A 19,882-nucleotide genomic window follows, 5' to 3' on the forward strand; every position below is an offset into this window, starting at 1 on the left:
TCAATTCTGAGGGCCCAGCTCTTAGGTTTTTTAGTCTGAAGAGCCAAGTTCAAGAGCTCCCCACAAAATCTCAATTTGAGGGGCTTGTTCTAGAAAGTTTGTGGTTCTGCAAGGCACAGCAGGAGAGTCCCATCCTGAAGGCCCTTTTTTCTGGGTCTTAGGGTTCTTTGGCCTGGGAGGCTTGATGGGAAAGGATCAGTTGTAAGTCAGGGTGTACAGTTTTCAGGGCCTAATAAGAGAAACCCATTAAGGAATGTTTGGGATTGTTTGGGCCTGAGCGTTCCGGGAGCCCAAGACGCCGTGTCTTCGGCTCTGAGGACCTCTGGGGGTGATGGCTTAGGGTGAACTGTCCCGAGGTCTGAGGCCGGTGCTGAGGGTATCGAGCTTGCGGTGCGCCTACGTGGAGCTTGGAGGCGCAGCTCCAGGACAGCTGTGACCGACGGTTTGGCCCTAGGACCCCGCGGGAGGTGGCAGCGCGAAAGGGTCGCCTGTGCCCACGGCCCAGGCGGCGGGGGCCGGGCGGCGCTAGGACCCCGCGGGCCCGGCGGGCGGCGGCGGCGGCGCGTGGGGCGGCGCGTGTTGACAGCGGCGGCGGCGGCAGCGGCAGGACTCGGCGCCCGCGGTTCCTGCCCCTGGTCCCGAGGCGGTGGCGGACCGGCGTCCCGGGATGGCCTTCATGGAGAAGCCGCCGGCCGGCAAGGTGCTGCTGGACGACACGGTGCCGCTGACAGCGGCCATCGAGGCGAGCCAGAGCCTGCAGTCTCACACGGTGCGCGGCCCGCCGGTCGGGGCGGGCGGCGTGGGGCCGCCCCGGGCCTTGAGAGGGTTGCGGGCGGCCGGGCAGGGTCGCCCGGGAGGGGCCCGGGGCAGGGGTCGGCGGTCCGGGCCGAGAGGGCTCGGGCGTGGCGTCGCTTATGGGCCAGGGTCCTCGGGGCCCAGGCGGCAGCCGAAGTCCTGAGGGGACGAGGGTGGTAACCGCAGCCCCTTGGGCCAAAGGAGTGGGAGGGGCTCAGCGGTGCCCTGGGAAGGGACTCCGAGTCGGGGGAGGTGAGGGACCCCCGGGCCCACCTCGGGCCGGCTGGGGAAAGGGACCACTCAGGACCCACTCCATTTCTCCTCTTTGGGGCGGCTGAGTTTCCCTCCTTTCAGCTGGGGATCCGAGTGGTGGGGATGAGGGTGTGCCGGGCCAAATGGAAGGATGACTTTATAGAGCCTACTTGTTGGGATGGTAGCGTGGCCGGTGTCTGAAGCCCCCTTTCCAGGTCAGCTGCTTGCTTGAGGCACGGGGAGATGGTGAGGGAGGCAGTTTGGGCTCCTGCTGAGGCAGGTGTTTGAAATTGCTCCTTCCCTTGCCTGACATGCTCTTTAGCAGGCAGTGGTAGCATTCAATTGAGTTTAAAACCCACTGGAGTAGCATAAAGGAGTAATAGGTCCTCATAGTAAACACAGACAGAGTTCATTTCTGTTACATAGTGTCTTTTATGGGTCTTTAAAACCGTGGTTGTTTTCATGTGCCTGTACCTTTTTTTTGAAAAGCACACTGTGCATTATAATTTACCGGCAATAAACCAGCAACCTCCCCCCCCCCCCCCCCCCCAAACCAGGAGCTGCTAGCCAGTGGGACTTTGGGAAATAATGAATGGGGAGAAAGAGATTCCTTAGATTGTAATGTTTTGTTGGGTCACCAAATCAGATTCCGGCTCAGAGGCTTGTTTGTTTACCATTGCTGGGTGTTTGGGGTTCATCATCTGGAGCCTAAAGCCCCACAATAGCCTTCTGTTTCTCTTCTTGCTCAAGCTGTTCTGGCGACTTCAAAGACATCTTTTATTCTGTTGTATTAAAGTGGGACTTTTTTGAACCTCAGTTTCCTCTTCTGACAGTCATGCTTTGTAGGGCTTGGATCCTTCAAAGTGTTCGCTTCCAGTCTAGGAAAATGATCATGTATTTTTTAAAGTGCATTTTATTTCACTGTGCATGTCTTTAATTCTGTTCTACAGGCTTGTGAGAAGGCTCTATATGGGACAGAATTTGTTAACCCTTCTGTAATTTGTGCTTAAGGGAATAGGGGTTAGGAGTTGAAATTTAGGACTGGGAATCAAGAATAAATTCTGCTATCTTAATTAGATTATTATTTTAACTTGACTGTTGACCAGTACATCTTATAACCTGTCAGGGAGTGGGGTTGGGTCTTAGGCTTATTTTGTACTGAAAGTCCAGAGGAGTTGATTATAAATGCTCACAGACTACTTCTTCCAGAAAGCATTTCATGGTGGATGGCCACTGCCCCATGCCCTGTGCTCACCTCCACCTTAACCTTGATCAGTTTATTCTGTCTTTACTCTAGTTTTCCACTCTACCAGGCTATGAGAGGAGGGACAATTATTGTTCATTTTTGGGCCCCAGTTCCAGGCATCTGATAGGATTTCATGTGTCTGTTGATTGAATAAATGAATGAATTGTAACTGTCCTTCATCTTCTTTTCTGTTTGTGTTAAACTGGAGTGATAAAAAATTGGAATAGCATGACATCTGAGGCTCTACATTAAGGGGTCAGTGCTTCAGCAAAGTGGTGAAAGATGTCGTAGGATTCTGTTTTTATTGCAGAGGTTTTCTTTAAGAAATAAAATAATTTAGGGTAGAGAATGAGAGTTCCTATAATGATGACTGAACACCAAAGACACTGACTCACAGGAGACACATAGAGGCAGATGTGGCAGAGTGAAAAAAAAAAATGCAGCATTGTCTTGCTTAATTTTTGACTGTTCTATGTTCTTGTCAGTTTAGCTGTAAAATATGAGACTGAAAAATATTGCATCAGCCCTGAACTTTATTGAGAAAATCCTATGCTGATGCAAACTTTTTGGACTAGTAGAGTCTTAAGGGTAAGTCTCTTTAAAACAGGAACTGTTGGAAATTGTTTTGAAAAGCAGTAGTTGTTAAAAGTGGTATATAGAAGAAAAAGGCATTGTTTTCTGTTGGGAAGTTGGAAGATGGTTTTCTGGCTTGTTAGCTGAAGGGAGATGGTATCCCCAAAGTCAGAGGACCATCCTCCCTTTCAAATGCCAAATCTCTGTGAAGTTACTCCTTGACTGTATGTAGGACAAAAAGCTATGGAGAGGGTACATGGTAGACATCCTTTGGGTTGAACGAGGCAGGACCCTAATGTGGGTTTGGGGTGACATGTCCTGTGATGACATTGGTTGGGCAAGTCACTTAAGCCTTTTTTTTTCTTTTCACTTAAGCTTTTTGATGTTTAGCTTTGTCACCTGTAAATGGGGTAATAAAATGCCTGCCCTGCCTGCTTCCCAAGGTTGTTGAGAAGATCAGATGAAAAAGTCTTTACGAAGTATTTGTAAAGTACATTCCTTCCTCCTTCCATCTATTCATTGTGTGGCCACATACATGCAAAGGGTTAAATACATTAACACGTTTTGATTGCAAGTAAGCTAATTTCTGGCCATGGTTGCTTTTGTTTATCAAGGTTGTTGAGCCTTGGGAAACAGGATTTATAGCAGAAAATGTTTTGTTCCATATGATTTAGAATTTATGGACTTGGGAGGGGAACATTCTGTGGATTGGAAAATAGAGATGCCAGAAGGATGAAGGGAACACAAGGTCACCACCAGAAAGGCATATTGGGATGAAAAACCGGCAGAAGGTGCAGCTTGGTAGGTGGTTCTGTGCCTGAATGTGGTTTGAATGATTTTGTTTTCACATTTATGGAGCACGATGAATTTAGCTTCAGGAAATAGAGCAGGCTTCTGCTGCAAGGAAATGAAACTTCCATAAAATCAGAAAGGACAGTATTTAGAGATGCTTTCAGCAAGGGGAGTAGGGAGTGGAAAGGGAAGAACTTTCCAGACAAAAGAGATTCTAGTAAAAGAAGTCACCCAGGTAAATTGTGGGAAACTTTGGGAGCGTTATGAATGAAATATGTAAGTTCTCAACTACATGAAAGGGAAAGGTTTGGAAGTCGACAGACTGAAGAAAACTGCTTAGCTAGCTGAAATAGAAACCAGAGGAAAACCTCCAGTTTTGGAGAAGGTTGTTGTCAAATGTCTGTATCTAATTTTTGCTGGTCACTATGCTGTAGTTTGATAGGTCTTAATTTCCCATTTCCTCCCTTTTTAACTGTTCTTCCTTGAGGTTCATCAGAATTAGGGCCCATTGACTCTGCATTTGGTACATTTTGTTCTTGAGAAACAAGATGGTTTAATGGTATTTGAGGCAAAACAGTATTTTACAAGTCAGTGGAAAACAATATTTCATGTTAAAATCTTTACTGAAAATGGATCTCACCTTGAACTTTGATTTTGGAAAGTGCATTCCTGCACAGCTTGTTTATTCAACAATACCTGTTCCCTTAACACAGATGTGCTGAGCGCCTAGTATGTGCCAGGCACCTGCTGGAGGTGAACTTCACAGCTCCTGCCCGCATGGAACTTTGTTCTGTCAGATTCTGAGGTCTTCTGTTTTCCAAGGTATATGCAAGTCAACTAGAATCTTTACCTGTCATAACAAAGAGTTTTGAAGTTCCTTTTGTGGCTTGGTTTATTGAGCTTCAACCTCTTCTAACCTTTTGTTTTTTAAATAAAGTGTTTTAAACTCTATTCCCATATCACCAGAATACCTGATCCAATGTGATGCCAAAACAGGAGACATGGTTGCTTGAAGGCCCTGACAGTTTAAATAGTCCAGTGCTCAATATCAGAATCCATCTGGGCTTCCTTTGGAGATGTTATTTGGAAACTTACTTTGATTACCAAGTTATATTGAATATTAAAAAAAAATTTTTTTTCAGGGTGTTTGCTTAGACAAGTGGAAGAATTATCGTTATCTTGCAGCACTTGCACACATTATAATAAGATAATAATAGTGATTTTCTGGGACTCTAATCACTCATCTTCTACTTGGTTGTATATTTTTCTGTGCTTGTCCTTGAAACCCCTAATGGATGCAGTCAGAAAACGGAGCTGGATGCTTAGAGACTTGTAATTAGTTAATTTATAGATTCAGTCTCTTCTTCAGTCTCTTTCTGCTAAAGAATCAATTGTTTTGTACCTTGAGGTAGGGGCTGAGAATTCTTAATTCTCATAGTCACCTCTTTTGAGGATTATCCCACTAGAAAGCTTTCTTGTTTCAGGAATACAGATAATAACCTGGCTGGAGTTACTGGGAGGAAACAAGGATTCTGGGGCTAAGGTTTATTTTAGGTGAAAAGATACTTACTTGCTTTGCTCCCCAGAGGTAATAATGAAAACAGCCACCCACATGTACACTTCCATGTGTATCGTGATCTTGAGATTGTTCAAAATACAGGTTGTTGATGGAGCACCTCAGTGGGTTCATTAGGGGCAAGTTAAACAAAAGCTCTGTTCTCCACGGCAAGCAGGTGGTGTGAGCAGTTTCCAGGCAGCTTCATATGAAATGAAGCTCCTTTCTGTTCCATCCTGAAAATGGGCAAGGTGGACACAGGCATTGTTTCAGGACTTGGAAGTGATTAAGCGTAGGGGAGGTGTTGTGGCAGGGAGAGCAGTAGGCTTTTCCTATTGTTTTTCCCCTTAAGCTGGCATTTGCCCTTGTCAGTGACTTCTTTCATGGATAACGTTCCCATGGTTTTGGGAAAATAGGACGTGGCTCCTCTTCAGAGGTGATGAGGGGGGCCCTGTGTTTTCAGCTTGAAACTTTTAACGAAGGGCTAAGAAACAAGTACTTGACCTTGGATAAGTACTTGGACCTCTGGAGGGAAGAGTGCCTGCCCGTTGGCCACTTAATCTCTGGTGGACTTTTCTGACCACCAAATTTGAGGTAAATCTGGCCATTACCAGCTCAGGATCATGATATCATGCATTTCCCCCAAAAGAGGACAGTTGAAAGCAAAAGGGAATTCCATTGTCATTATTGTCTTCAAATAGTCCAGTAGTTATTTTTTTAGTGGCTAACAGGGTATTCATTAACATAATGTTAGCTTGGGAAACTCACTGCAGAGTAACAGGAGTCTTCCCCGGAAGCTGTTTGCTTGTGTCGCAGCTTTATGTAATTCACATACCATACAATTTACCCATTTAAGGTGTACAGCTCGATGGCTTTTTGGTATATTCACAGAATCATGTATCTATTGCCATACTCAATTTTAGAACACTTTTCATTATCTTGAAAATAAGCCCCCGACCCCTTAGCCCTCACCCTGGAAAGTTTTGACATTGCCGGATGCTAACCGCAGGATATATTCTGAGTCTTTTATCTCTTTGGGTCCAGCTCCTTCAGGGTATCTGATTCATCAGAGGGACCAGTCCTCCATAAACACTCTTACACGTTTATATGACCTCTCAGAACCTCACTGACCTGCTCATGGGCTCTGAATCTTCAGGCTGGAACCACTGGAAGAATTTTGAAAACTGTAAATTTGGAGAGTTACTTATTTAAATTGGTGGGAGATGTGCATTTTAAAAAATGCACCGCACTATCACATATATTACCACTTAAAGAAAATCCTCTAAAGATGACTTTTGAACAACACCGGGGTTCGGGCACTGGCCCTCCTTACCCTGGGAAATCTGCATATGACCTTGTAACCTGCCCTTTGTATTGGTGGCCTCAACCAGTCACACGTAGTGTAGTACCGCGGTACATATTTATTGGGGAAAAAAAAAAATCCTTGTGTAAGTGACCCGCACAGTTCAAACCTATGCTGTTGGAGAGACAGCCGTAATGAGAACGGCAGATGAATTATGTCCCGTGAGTGTGAAGAATTGCTCCGGGCCGCAGCCTGCCTGGTGCTTGTAGGTGTGAGTGGCAGGGGACTTAGTGACCAGAGTACCCAGGGGAAGGGCAGAGGGCTCTGTGCCCAAGAGCCCCGCCTCAGACCCGCCTCTTACCGCGGCACCTCTGTTTATGATACTCAAACAAGGCTGCCCACGTTTCTTTGACATGGCTCATCAGAAACAGGCCATTTCTCCTTATTTTTCAGCTGCGGCTTTGTCGGCGGTGGGGGGGGCGCGGGAAGTGGGGCTGTGCTTAGACGGCTCACCTCTTCCCCTTCCCACTCCTTAAGTGGAGAGGGCCACACAGGCCACTGTTCAGCCACTGTGGGTGCTTTTCTTCCCTTTTTTTTTTTTTAACTTGAAATCCAGCCTTTCATGTCTATGTATTGCTATTTTGATTCAAACTAGCAGTCTCTGCCACAGACAGGAAGCATTCAGTAAGTACTACTGAACCCATGAGTTTGTTGAATGAATGCATTTATTCAGGGCTCAGCTCAGGAAGCCCTTCCTGTAGACTGCTACCTACTGTCTTACCTACCAAGCTACATGTGGTTTCCTTCCTCTGTCATTCCCACTCAATTTTATTTGTGCGAAAGTCGCAAGCATTTTACACACAGATTATGTCTTATTCCCTGTTCTCTGTTTATGCCCTCTCTCTCCAACACAGGTGAAACTGTAAATAGCTGGAGGAGTGGGGCAGTGCCTTAGTGATCTTGCTCAATCTCTCCAGCCTCAGTTTCTTCTTTTGAAATTATCTGGCTGCGTTGGGCCTTAGTTGCCGCATGCGAGATCTTGCCTTGTGGGACAGGGATTCTCTAGTTGTGCTCGTGGGCTCAGTAGTTGGGCTGCAAGGACTTAGTTACCCCTTGGCATGTGGGATCTTAGTTCCCCAACCAGGGATGGAACCCATGTCCCCAGCATACAGGGTGGATTCGTAACCACTGGATCACCGGGGAAGTCCCAGCCTCAGTTTCTTCATCTCTGAAGTGGAGTTAGTACAAAGATGCTCGGGCTCTGTGTGACGATTAATTGAACTCAGACTCATGGGTCATTCTGAACAGAACTCAGCACATAGATGTCACTGTTCTGGTTGTAGTTTACCCTCTGTATTTGTTAGAGCCTAGTAACTTTTTAGGTACTTGTACTTTTTTAGGCATTGAATGGAAAAAGGAAAATTATTTCTTTAAAAGTTCGTCTCACTGTCAACTGTGACTGCTAGAAAATAGCAAAAAAGACCGGTGACGTTTCAAAGAACCCGACCCCCACCCCCTTCCCGACTCCTTGTTTTTCCCTTTTACCCTGGAGGGACATGCTCTGGCAGCCAGGCTCAGAGATAGAGCACAGAGTCTCCTTACAGGCCTGCCTGGCAGCGGAGCTGGCTGTTGGTGTTCAGAGGCAGCAGGGGAGGTGGAAGAGGCAAGTGGGCAGGCCACAGGCTCAGCCACCAGACCAGCAGAGGAGTTCCTGAAGGCCAGACCCGAAGGGAGGAGGTCCCTGGCCAATGCCCACTTCAGCTCCTCACATCCCAGCTTTTGTTCATCATCAAAGGAATCCCAACATCAGTTCACACACACTTGACCTCTGGTAGCACGGTGAAAAAATAAAATAGAAAGCCCTTTGCTTTGTTCTTTTTCCTGCCACTTCCTCTGACAAGTGACCATGCTCATCGCCATTCGTAGGGGTGGAGGGGGAACAGGCAGCTGACATCTTCTGATCACTGCCTCCTGAGAAACGCATGCATATTCTCTGTGGCCTGACTGCCTTCCTTTCCGCTAAGACGAGCACGGTCAGGCTGTGGGTTTGTATCCCAGGCTTGGATGCAGGCTGCTGTGTGAAGCACACGGTTTCTGCCATGTCAGAAAGCCTCTTAAGACGTTGGGAACATTAGCAAGCACTTAGTTTTCTATGTGCCAAGCACAATATTGTGTATTCAGCTAAAAAGATGAATGAAATAGTGAGCTTACAACCCTGGTAGAGGTGGTAGACCCATAAACCAAAGGAGAAGTAGGTATTGAAAGTGCCAGCCTGCCTGGGAGCAGAGAGGGCCAGGTGGGTGTGGCCCCACCCAGTTCTCCTGGGGGAAGGAGGAAAGGCTTAACAGAGCCTTCCAGAGAGCTTGTTGTAAATCAGCATTCCACAGGCCTTTTTTTCCCCTTGCAGACTCTTTTCATAATAATACTGAACTGTAAAAACCACCTCTGGAAGTGATTTTTTTTTTTTTTTTGGAAGTGATTTTTAAATTTAAAAAATATGCTATTCAGATTAGCACGTTTTTAAAAATTATAATATTTTATCTTTGGGATCTGAATTACACTGGCTTCTGAAACCTTACAGTAAGAATTGTGGTAAGGTAAACATACCTGCTGCTTCAGGCAGTTTTCAGAATAACCATTTTTACAATGATTCCCATTTCTTGTCTTTCTTACTAACTCATATTTTGCCATTGGCTTTTCCTTAAATCTGCCTTTAGTCACAGTCCATTATGGGTGTAAATGAAACCCTATATGACTAAGAAGAAAATAATTTTAAAAGCTACATAATGGTCAAAACCATGATAAATCAACTGGAACTATGAGCACACTCATCGCATCTCTGTGATGCCTCCCTTATGTCTTACGCATACACTTGGAGACCCTTTGTTTTGAGTTAAAGGGAAAAAATACTTAAATATTTATTGACAGATTGTTTTAAAGTAGAAATAGAAGCCTTATAAGCTTTAACACATAAATTTTGAAACACTTTCCAGAACCCCTAGTTGTTTATCTTGTTCCAAATTATTACTAACCCACCGAAAGGATTTCAGTTAAAAGAAAAAAAGAATGAGAGAATGAGCAGCTCTATTCTCTGAGGTCAGGATGCATTTTCAGGGTGCAGAAGGTCTTTAGTTCATTCATCAGATGCTGCTGAGTATACCCCTGTGTTCCTGGCACCATCCTAGGCACTTGGGATCAGGTCTAAGCAAGGCAGACTCGGTCCCTGCCTTCATTGGTTCATTCATCACACAAAGATTTATTGTAGAGGATTCTGGTGTAGATTAAAAGATGGAAAAGGACACTAGAGCCAATTGTGGGGTCCTTTGGATGCCCCACTAAAGGATCTGAATAGCAGGGAGGGGGCTCGAAGCACACGTGTGGCAGAAGGTAGTATTTTAGGAACTTCATTTGTAGGCAGCGTGCAAGGTTCAGTAAGAAAGGTGGAAGGAAGAGAAGAGTCCAGAGTGATCACGAAGCAGTGAAGTTAGAAAGGCCATATCTCAAGTCGGTAGCAGGAGGGAAACAGGGACACTAGAAATGATTGCAAAAATAGTATATAGTATAAGGTAAGCAGTGGGTAGCTGGTCTTCCCAGAAAGATGGTGAATCTGAGTTTGGTTTTAGACAATACTTGTCATGAGAACAGTTAGCATTGTTAAAGCACTTTTTATATGCCCTGTGCTAACTTTTCTCATTTGAAAAGTTTTAACCCATGTAAATGTAACCACTGTGTAACATTTTCATTACTTGAAATATTTTCTTGGTCCTCTTTGCCATCAGTACCTGGCAACTACTGATCTGCTTTCCGTTACTGTTGTTTCACCTTTTCTAGAATGTCATATATAAATGGAGTTTTGTAGGATATAGTCTTTGGTGTCTGGCTTCTCTTACTTAGTTTAGAGCTTTGAGCTTCCTCCATACTATTGCATGTTTGTTGTTGTTTTTAAGTGAGGGCAGGTTTATTAAGAGAGATACTCCACAGATAGAATGTGGTTCTTCTGTTGCATGTTTTGTTGTTGTATGTTTTTTATTACTGAGTAATGTTCCACTGTTTGAATGTTCTACAACTTGTTATCTGTTGACCAGTTAGTAGACTTTTGGGTTATTTCCAGGTTGGTGCTAATCATGAATAGAGATACTATGAACATACAAGTCTTTGTGTAGATGTGTTTTCATTTCTCTTGGGTAAGTACCTAGGGATGGAATTGCTTAGTCACATGCTAAGTGAATATTTAACTTTATAAAAAATTGCCAGACTTTTCTAGATTCTCATCTGATCCTCATAACCCCTCTGAATTGTGTCTGTTATCATCACCATTTTTTCAGTTGGAAAAAAGTTAAGTGCAGGAAAGTTGGAGGAAAGTAAAGTACGTAACTTGCTCCAGGCCATAAGGCTGGGGGTCAGCAGAATGAAGGTTTGTCTGAGGCCTTTGGGCGATGTCGGGAGCTGTTCCCAGCCTGCTCTGTTGTTAGGGCCACACCTGTTTGGTGGCTCCCCCACACTGAGGCCTGGCCAAGGACAAACCAGCGGGCCTTCCCCAATCTGCAGAACCAGACACTAACTTGAGTGACCATTTTCTCGCTTCTTCTATTTGGGCTGCTAGGAGTGGAAGTATAAAGAAACAGGTGAAATTAGATAGTATATTCTGCCTAACCCACTGTCTCTGAAATACTGTCATCGGTTATATACAATCAATGTAAAGATTGTTAATGTATTTTACATTGTTTATATGAAGCTTTTGAAATCTGGTGTGTATTTCCCAGTTACAACATATCTCAGTTAGGACTAGCCTCATTTCAGGTGCTCAACAGCCACACATTTTTTGTGGCTACTGTATGAGACAGCACAGATATAGGTATTAAAAATAATATCCAGAGGTACAGTTACTAAAATGGAAAAAAATTCATGTTACATTAAGTGAAAAAAAGCAAGTCATAACACTATATTTAGTATGCTTATATTTTTATAAATACATGTTTATATCTGCAAATATGTCCTCTATAGCCGTATTGGCTAGTACTGTAGCCACTGGACTACTTAATTTTTTAAAAAATAAATTTTATTTATTTTTGGCTGTGCTGCATCTTCGTTGTTGCACGGGGCTTTGTCTAACTCTGGCGAGCGGAAGCTGCTCCGTAGCTGCGACGCACGGGCTTCTCAGGGCGGTGGCTTCTCTTGCTGTGGGGCACCGGCTCTCGGGGCGTGAGCTTCGGTAGTCGTGGCTCCCGGGCTCTAGAGCTCAGTCAGGCTCAGGAGTTGTGGTACGCTTGCTTAGTCGCTCCTCGGCGCGTGGGATCTTCTCGGATCAGGGCTCAAACGCGTGCCTCCTGCGTCAGCAGGTAGATTCTTTACCACTGAGCCACCAGGGAAGGCCTGGACTACTTAAATTTAATAAAGTTAAATGAAAGGTAAAATTCCGTCCTTAAGTCAGACAGGGGCCACGTGTGCCTCGTGGCCGCCACATTCAACCTCACCTCCTGGGGTCACTGCTCCCTTCAGTCTGCCGACCCGACTGAGAAAGACTGAGTGAGACAGTGGGATCTGCCAGCCCAGCATCCAGCAGGGCTTGGTGACCTTGGAGATCCAGAGCCTCCACGGGTTTTAACAGTAAAACACAAGAAAGAGGTTCACTTATCCCGCATTAAACTTAGCGTTTAATGGGAGCGTCGTGTGGAGACATGGCAGCCTAATCAAAGACCCTGTTCTGTTTTGGTACAACTGCCATTCAGATCGCTGAGTATTCAGAGCATCCACTTCAGACACGTTCATGTAAAAATGCTCCTTTCTGCTTCAGAACATGCCTAGTATTCATGGTGGGGCTTGTTTAAAATCGTTTTCTTATTTATACACACTTTGTATTCCGTGCCCAGATAACATCCATCCTGGAAGCGCATAGACAACAGTTTGTGTACATGTAGCAGGAAGTGGGTTGCAAAGTGCGGGGTATTAACGGCAGGGCGGTGTTGAGAGAGCTCTACAGCCGCGTTAACTCAGATCCCCCAGGCCGGAGTAACCCTCCTCGCTTGGCCCTCACTCTGTCCCAACCTCTTCCCAACTTGACGGACTGGTTCTGCCCGTTCATCCAACCTCAGAATGAGGGGTAGATGGTATGAAAGCTTTCTGCCCAAGGCCATAGAACCGGGGAACTCCTGTGCCCCTGGGTCAGTCAGGCCTGGGGTAGAGGCCATTCTAGCTGAGCACCCTTGTTTAGGGCATCTACCCTCTCTGAGCCCCAGGATTGTTGTAAAAGAGTGACATCTACCTCCACGTCCTGCTGGGAGATGGACTAAGCTGAGGAATAGAAGGCGTAGAGTAAGTGCTCCATAAACAGCAGTTATTACCTTCGGCTCTGAAGAGAGAAATGGCCGGATGGTGTGCGTAGTCACATATGTGGTTGGTTATGAATTGGGAGTAGTGTCTCAGGAGAACACAGTGACATTTTTAGGCCAGGTGGAATGAATTTCTGTGTAGTCAACTCTCTGTTATCCTTAGTGATGGTGACCAGTTCTACTATAAATTATTGAAAGCAGTAGGGACTCCCCTAGCTTGACTTCTACTTTCAAGCTTTTTTTTTTACTCCCACCAAATGTTTTACCATCCCTGATACAAGAAGGGTTCGTTTGACTTTCATCTTCTGTTTTTCCAGTCTTCCCAGCATAATAAAAGTGCTGATGAATTGTAAATTGACCAAAAGGTCCCTTGCCAAAGGAAAAAAGATGCTAGTTTGCATTTATCATTGATAACATACTATGCTCTTATCCAAGCTTGAATAATTTTGGTCCTTATCTTACTACTTGAGATTCTTTAAAGTACCATGTTTTAAATGATATGTATGACAAACCAAGGAACTTTAAAAAAAATGGCTTTTCCTAATTTGAAATGTAATATGTGCTCATTGAGGATAAAGTGAAAAATAGGAAACAAAGAATAGCTATGAGAATTTAAATCACAGATAATTTCACCTGCGAAGACAACAGATATTAACATTCGGTGTAGTTCCCTCTTCCTATCTATGTCATCCCAGAATTTTTTATCCTTTTTTAATAGTTAACATCATAGCACACACCTTTTCCCAGGTAATGAAAATCACTTCAGTTCATCCTTTTAAAGGCTTGCATATTCTTCCACTATGTACATAGTGGAACTTGCCCATCCTCTTATTGCTGATATCCAGGTTATCTTGGGCCGCCCTTGTGGCTCAGCTGGTAAAGAATCCGCCTGCAATGCCGGAGACCTGGGTTCAATCCCTGGGTTGGGAAGATCCCCTCGAGAAGGGAAAGGCTCCCCACTCCAGTATTCTGGCCTTGAGAATTCCATGGACTGTATAGTCCATGAAGTTGCAAAGAGTTGGAAACGACTGAGCGACTTTCACTTTCAGGTTATCTTAGGGAGGAGGCTTTTTAATTAACCTGCTTTAAAACTGGGTGTAGAAGCTGGGACGATTGAGGCTGGAGGAATGGTATTCCTTGTTAGCAGTCGGAGACGGATGAAAATTGTTTTCCACGTTCCTAGGGAACGGCTGTTCCTTCTCCCCTCAGCGCTCCTGGTGCTGCTGCTGACTCCTGTGCTTGCAGGTTAAAGCCATGACAGGTTCCCCCTTGAACACCGTGCCTTTGCTGTTTTTTTTTTTTAATATTTATTTTGGGAAGCTTCCCAGGTGGCTCAGTGCTAAACAATCTGCCTATCAAGCAGGAGACTCAGGTTCGATCCCTGGGTCGGGAAGATGCCCTGGAGTAGGAAATGGGAACCCATTCCAGTGTTCTTGCCTGGAGAATCCCATGGGCAGAGGATCCCGGCCGGCTACAGTCCATGGGGTTACCAAGAGTTGGACAGCCACTGAGGGACTGAGCCCGCATGCACACCGGGTCTTATTGTGAGATGCAAACTCTTAGTTGTGTCATGTGGGATCTAGTTGCCTCACTAGGGATTGAACCGGTGCCCCCTGCATCGGGAGCCTCAGCCACTGAGCCACCCAGGAAAGTCCTTCGCTATTTTCTTAGCAGGAAAGAAAACTAAGTTACAAAGCCAGCCTTTGTGCTGGCTGCTCTAAGTACGGATGTCACTGAATATTCGCCACAGCCCTGTTGGAATGTTATGATCTTGCAGATGAGGAACCCGAGGCTCAGAGGAGTTAGGTCACAAAACTGGTAAGTGGCAGAGAGCCGCTGTGCCTTCCCCTGAGGCCCTGTGGTCATGGCTGATCACCACACAGTGACCGGCTAGAGGGACTCGGGGTGGCCTGTCTTCCAGGCAGTGGCAAACGAGGATAGAGCGAGAAGCAGCCTGAGGAAGATGAATGCTTCTGCCCCGGTACTTAGGTTGGTAGTAGCTGAGCGTGTGAGGGGTGAGTAGTTGGCCATCCGAGACACCAGAACCCACATAAAAGTCACGATCACCAGCCAGATCAGAATTTGTGTGTTTGTGTTTTCTAGCCAGTTAAATATGTCATGTGTGATTCTCTGAGTTCATGTTCTCTGCGTCTATTTCTACCCTTTTAGGACATTGGCCTAAGAGGTGTGAGGACTATTGAACAAGCAAAGGTCATATTTCATTTTTAATTACTATTTAATTGAGTCTCCAGATTTTCCAGGGTTTATTTTCTTTGCTCTGATGTAACATGGAATTCATGAGTTTCCATCCTAGCAAATTATGTAATGGTTTTGGTGTCATTTAGGGGTCTCTGTACTAGAGAGCAGCTACAGGAACTGCTGTTTAAAACATCGCATCCATCCTGTAGTCTTGTCTGAGGTCAAAAGCATTTTTGAGCGCTGCTTTGCAGTATCTCTCCTGGCTGGAACGTGGGCTGTCTTTGAAGTCGGCGTGGAGACCAGCTCTCCCGGCAGAGCAGCAGACCATACGGCAGAGGAGAGCATGGGCTTCAAAGGGCCTAAGAGAAGGACGCATGCGCAGTCCTCCTTTTAAGGACGCTGACTCTCATTTCCGGGATCAAAGCATGTTTGTGATGTGATCCTTGTCCCTTCTGTGAACGCAGAGTGGAAACTGGAGACTTTGTTTTGCATAAAGTTAGAGCACAAGGTTCTATGATTCAGTCAGTTAGGTTTTTTTTTTTTCCAGTTAGGTTTTAAGTGAAATTTATTTCATGTGGTTGAAAAGGAGATACACTTGACTTCACTCAGTTGGCCAAAACGTAGGTGAACATAGCAGTGATTCTTCAGATGCCTTTTTTTTTTTTTTGGCCTTTATTGATTTTACTATATTTGTTTATTTAACTGGAGGATAATTGCTTTACAATATTGGGTTGGTTTCTGCCATACATCAACATGAATCAGCCACAGGTATACATATGTCCCCTCTGTTTTGAACCTCCCTCCCATCTCCCACCCCACCTCACCCCTCTAGGTTGTCTCGAGCACTGGGTTGAGCTCCCTGCCTTATACAGCAAATTCCTACTGGCTGGCTGTTTTACACATGGTAATCTGTATGTCTCCATGCGGCTCTCTCAATTTGTCCCAGCCTCTCCTTCCTACACAAGTCTGTTCACTATGTCTGTGTCCTAATTGCTGCCCTGCAGACAGCTTCATCAGTACTGTTTTTCTAGATTCCGTATATATGCGCCATTGACAACAGCTAGGGCATGGAAGTATCCTACATGTCCACTTACAGATGAATGAACAAAGAAGCTGTGGTACACAAATACCATGAAATATTAGTCCTAAAGAAGAACCCACAGTCAGTCCTAATGAGGTGGATGAGCCTAGAGCCTGTTATACAGAGTGAAGTAAGTCAGAAAAACAAGTATCGTATATTATTGCATGTATGTGGAATGTAGGAAGATGCTGTTGATGAACCGATCCGCAGGGCAGCGGTGGGGATGCAGACATAGAGAAGAGATGCCTTGTTAAAACCTGAATGCCTTCATTTGTTTGGGGGCAGGTTTTGTACATTATCGGCTCGCACAGCAGTTGAAATAAAGCACAGGCACATTCTAGCTCTGAAAATCTGCAGATGAAACAGTGATAATGACTGTTTAGTAGAGCAAGGAGTAGTCATTCATTCTCAGTGAAATATTAAGGATTGTAAGCAGGCAGGCAGGTGGCCTGCACGCCGAGCAGAAGTCCTGCAACTGTGAGAATTTCCTCAGGAAGCTTGCTGTGCTGCAGGGTGGGGCCACCCCCTGCCCTGCTATCACGGTGTGGTAGCGCAGGCCTGTGTATTGATTTTCATGCAGTCTGAGGGCCTGGGAGATCCATGGGGATTTCCTGGAGAGCGCTTCTAGACTTTACCTGGATGCGGGTGCACATGCGGGTAGCAACATGCCACCTGTTCCCCGAAGGGGCTCGTGATCAGTTAACAGACACCCGTCACCGAGCACTCGCTGGGCTTCTGCGCCTGGCCTGACCTTGTGCTGAGTGCTGTTCGGAATACAGAGAAATGTGTGATTTTAGCCTTTGAAGAACTCAATCCAGTTGGAGAGACACTCACTCCCCAAATGTAGGCAGACGTTGGGACAAAGATAACCCTGATATGGTTAAAAAGCTGGACGTCCCACGTTTTGACTAGGCAGAACAGCAGAGGGAGAGAAGTAAATAAGGGGTGTTCAGGCTCTGCGAGGCCTGATTAGGTAGAGGAGGGATCAAATAGAAAGGGTTAGGACAGTTCGCGCAGGCGATAGAAGAGCGTGGACGCCAGGCTGAGGAGTTTGGGTTTTATCCCGCGGCCAGTGGAAGCCCCTGCCGGCTCCTGCCCAGGGAAGTAGCACAGTGTTGGGGGTCCGGCAGGGTCGCTTGTGCTCAGCTTTCCCTTGGGGGTCTGGCAGTGGACTGGGAGTGCTGTGGTGCCCGGTCCCTGGAGACCCAGGCCTGGCCTCCTACCCCAAATCTCCTGTTTTCTAGTCCAGGTGTTGACCGTTTCAGAGACTCTGCCCCTGGCTGTAAATAAAGCTTCCTGTTTCTTCCTTGCTCTCCTGAAGGGACATTGGCGGATGCCGTGAGTGGGGCCACTACCGCGGGACTGTGCGGGGAGCGCTAGAGGGCTCAGGTTAGGCACCTCCCATGCCCAAGAAGAAAGGAGGACCCCTGCGAAGAGGCGGGGAGGGCTGGGGGAAGGGGGCAGAGGACACTGTGAATTGTGGCGGGTGCTTGGTTCACTGGTTCCCTTCCTCTCAGGAGAGGGTTTTTATTTTTGTAGTGTGAAGCTGCTTCCTATTGACGAGGTTTTAGAACAGTGATTTTCACCTCTGGTAGCATATTGGAATCACTGGGGAACTTTTAAGACCTACTAATGCCTGTGCCTCAGCCCAAACAAGGTAAATCAGAATCTCTGGGAGGTAGGGTCAAAGCATGGGTATCTTTTTTTTTTTAAGTTCTCTGGGTGATTCTAGAATGTAGCAGAGTTGGGACCCTCTGCATAGAGGTAGAGAAGTAGGAACACCGACAAGTGAAATACCTCCAAACAACTTCCCGGTCTCTCTGTGCTCTGAGTCTCAGTGAATCTGATTGTTGTGCCTAATGGGAAGAGAAGAATGCCATCGATGCAGTGGATTTGAAGTTTGGCTTTAAGTTTTGGCATTAGCTTCTTTTACACACTTCTTTCAAAGTGGTCTGTGTTTGTAGCTCACTAAAGTAATTTGGGGCCAAAGTAAGTTTTCCTCTCTAGTTTTTCCTGAAATCTCATCACACTGATGCACCTTTGAATAGCAGCTACAGTGCAGTAAAATCTTGAGTATCTTTTTGGAAACTCGGGAAATACAAAATGTCAGTGAGGATACTTATTGGGGAAATGCCTACATTGGGGGCATTGATCAACTCTTGTAGAAATGACAGCTCCTACCTCTGCCCCTGAGAATGAGTCCATCTGAATTCCCCAGACTTGGTGAGGACCCCCATCATTCAGGACTGCAGAAAGAGCCAGGCTCAGGGCATCCCCAGGGCCCTGGGTGTTGCCAGCCATGCCTGGCAGGTTGCAAAGTCTGAGGAATCAATCATGTGGGTTCCAGCTCCCAATCAGCCGCTTCCCAGCTGTGCAACCTTGGACAGCTCACTTAATTTTGCCGATCCCGTTTTAGCAGAGGTCCTGCCACAAGATCAGTGCTTATCTTACGGCAGTTCTATCTTCTGTCCCCTAGCTTAAGTCAGAAGTTACGTGGTCCCGGTGTCTTTCCAGATTGAAAAACTTCAACCCCCACCACACTGATTTGCTGAGATACCCACATTCTAGGGCTCTCTGCAGGGCAGCCACCCCACCCGGTCAAGATAAAGGGATGTGGTGTCCTGAAGAGGAGCAGGAAGGAGGCCCTTTGGGGAAGTGGCAGCAGATGGCAGGCCGGGCAGCCGGCATAGATCTGTGACGCAGAGCCGCCCCTCAGGGCTCTTAGCTCTCCCCTCTGTGCCCAGTGCTCTGCCATCTCTTACAGAGCCCGCAGGTTCTGTTCCACATCAGAGACGGTGGCATCAGAGAGGTGATGCACTAGGAGATTCTGGGCTGCTGACTGCAGCTCTGGAGGTGGAAGCCTGCCTTAAATGTTGGGTTTCTGCTGGTCTCCAGGGCTCTCTTCTCTCGGTTTTCATCAGCGCTGCAGCCTGGTAGCAGCAGTAGAACAGCTGTGCTATGTTTGCTTTTCAAATCAGGGATTTGAGGTGGAGGTATTTTCCTTTTAGTAAGGCTGGGTGGTGACATTCAGGCACACTGAAAAAAAATTTTTTTATATATATTTTGGGATGAACTTGCTCCTTTCAAGTGGAATGAGCATATTTCTGAGCAAAATCACCCTTACCTGTCTCCCACTTTCTATATCTGTAAGCACACGGCAGATGGGACCTGAGGGCAACACTGGAGCCTGAAGGTGTCTCACTGTGTCTGTACAGGGGAGGCACAGTGAGGTTTCTGATGCCACCAGTGATTAAGGGGGCCCTCTGGGTGGGTGAGCACGTGTCACCCACGGTGTGTGGAGCAGGCTGCAGCAGAGGACAGGCGATGGCAGGACTCCCCCTTCCACCCGCTGCACCCCCAGCCTCCATGGACTGGAGGGGCCTGTTTCACTTGATGAATGTGGCCCTGGGGTTCTCCGTCAGCACTGTCAACATGCAGGCCCAGGTTGTCTCTCATTGTCAGGCTGTCTCATGTGCCTCGTGTGTATTTAGCAGCATCTCTGGCCTCTGGCTCTCAGGTTCCCATGGCATTTCCTCATGCTGTGACAACCGGAGATGTCTCCAGGCATTGCCACATCTCGGGGCAGATCCACCTTCTTTGGGAAAAAATACTGATGTCAACATAAAGAGTGTCTTGGCAGAAACGTTAATGAGGATGTCATGTGGGGACATCCCAGTCTGACTGTTTGCAACCCCATGGACTGTACAGTCCGTGGATTTCTCCAGGCCAGAATACTGGAGTGAGTAGTCATTCCCTT

At 46.3% G+C, this 19,882-nt stretch overlaps 1 protein-coding gene across 9 annotated transcripts in view; it reads left to right on the forward strand.

The window, feature by feature from the left end:
* Positions 1-277: 277 nt before the first annotated feature.
* PXK (PX domain containing serine/threonine kinase like) overlaps positions 278-19,882 on the forward strand; it is an 80,217-nt gene continuing 60,612 nt past the window's right edge. For 2 of the 9 annotated variants that reach the window (XM_043442005.1, XM_043442006.1), the window contains exon 1: positions 439-769. In XM_043442005.1, the coding sequence (XP_043297940.1) occupies positions 668-769 (102 nt within the window). In that variant the 5' untranslated portion in view covers positions 439-667. Of the gene's footprint in view, positions 770-4,371; positions 4,481-19,882 lie in introns of all 9 variants that reach the window. The other 7 variants (XM_043442009.1, XM_043442011.1, XM_043442010.1 and 4 more) reach the window with 7 other exon arrangements.

Source organism: Cervus canadensis, chromosome 22 (assembly GCF_019320065.1).
Source record: "Cervus canadensis isolate Bull #8, Minnesota chromosome 22, ASM1932006v1, whole genome shotgun sequence".
NCBI lineage: Eukaryota > Metazoa > Chordata > Mammalia > Artiodactyla > Cervidae > Cervus > Cervus canadensis.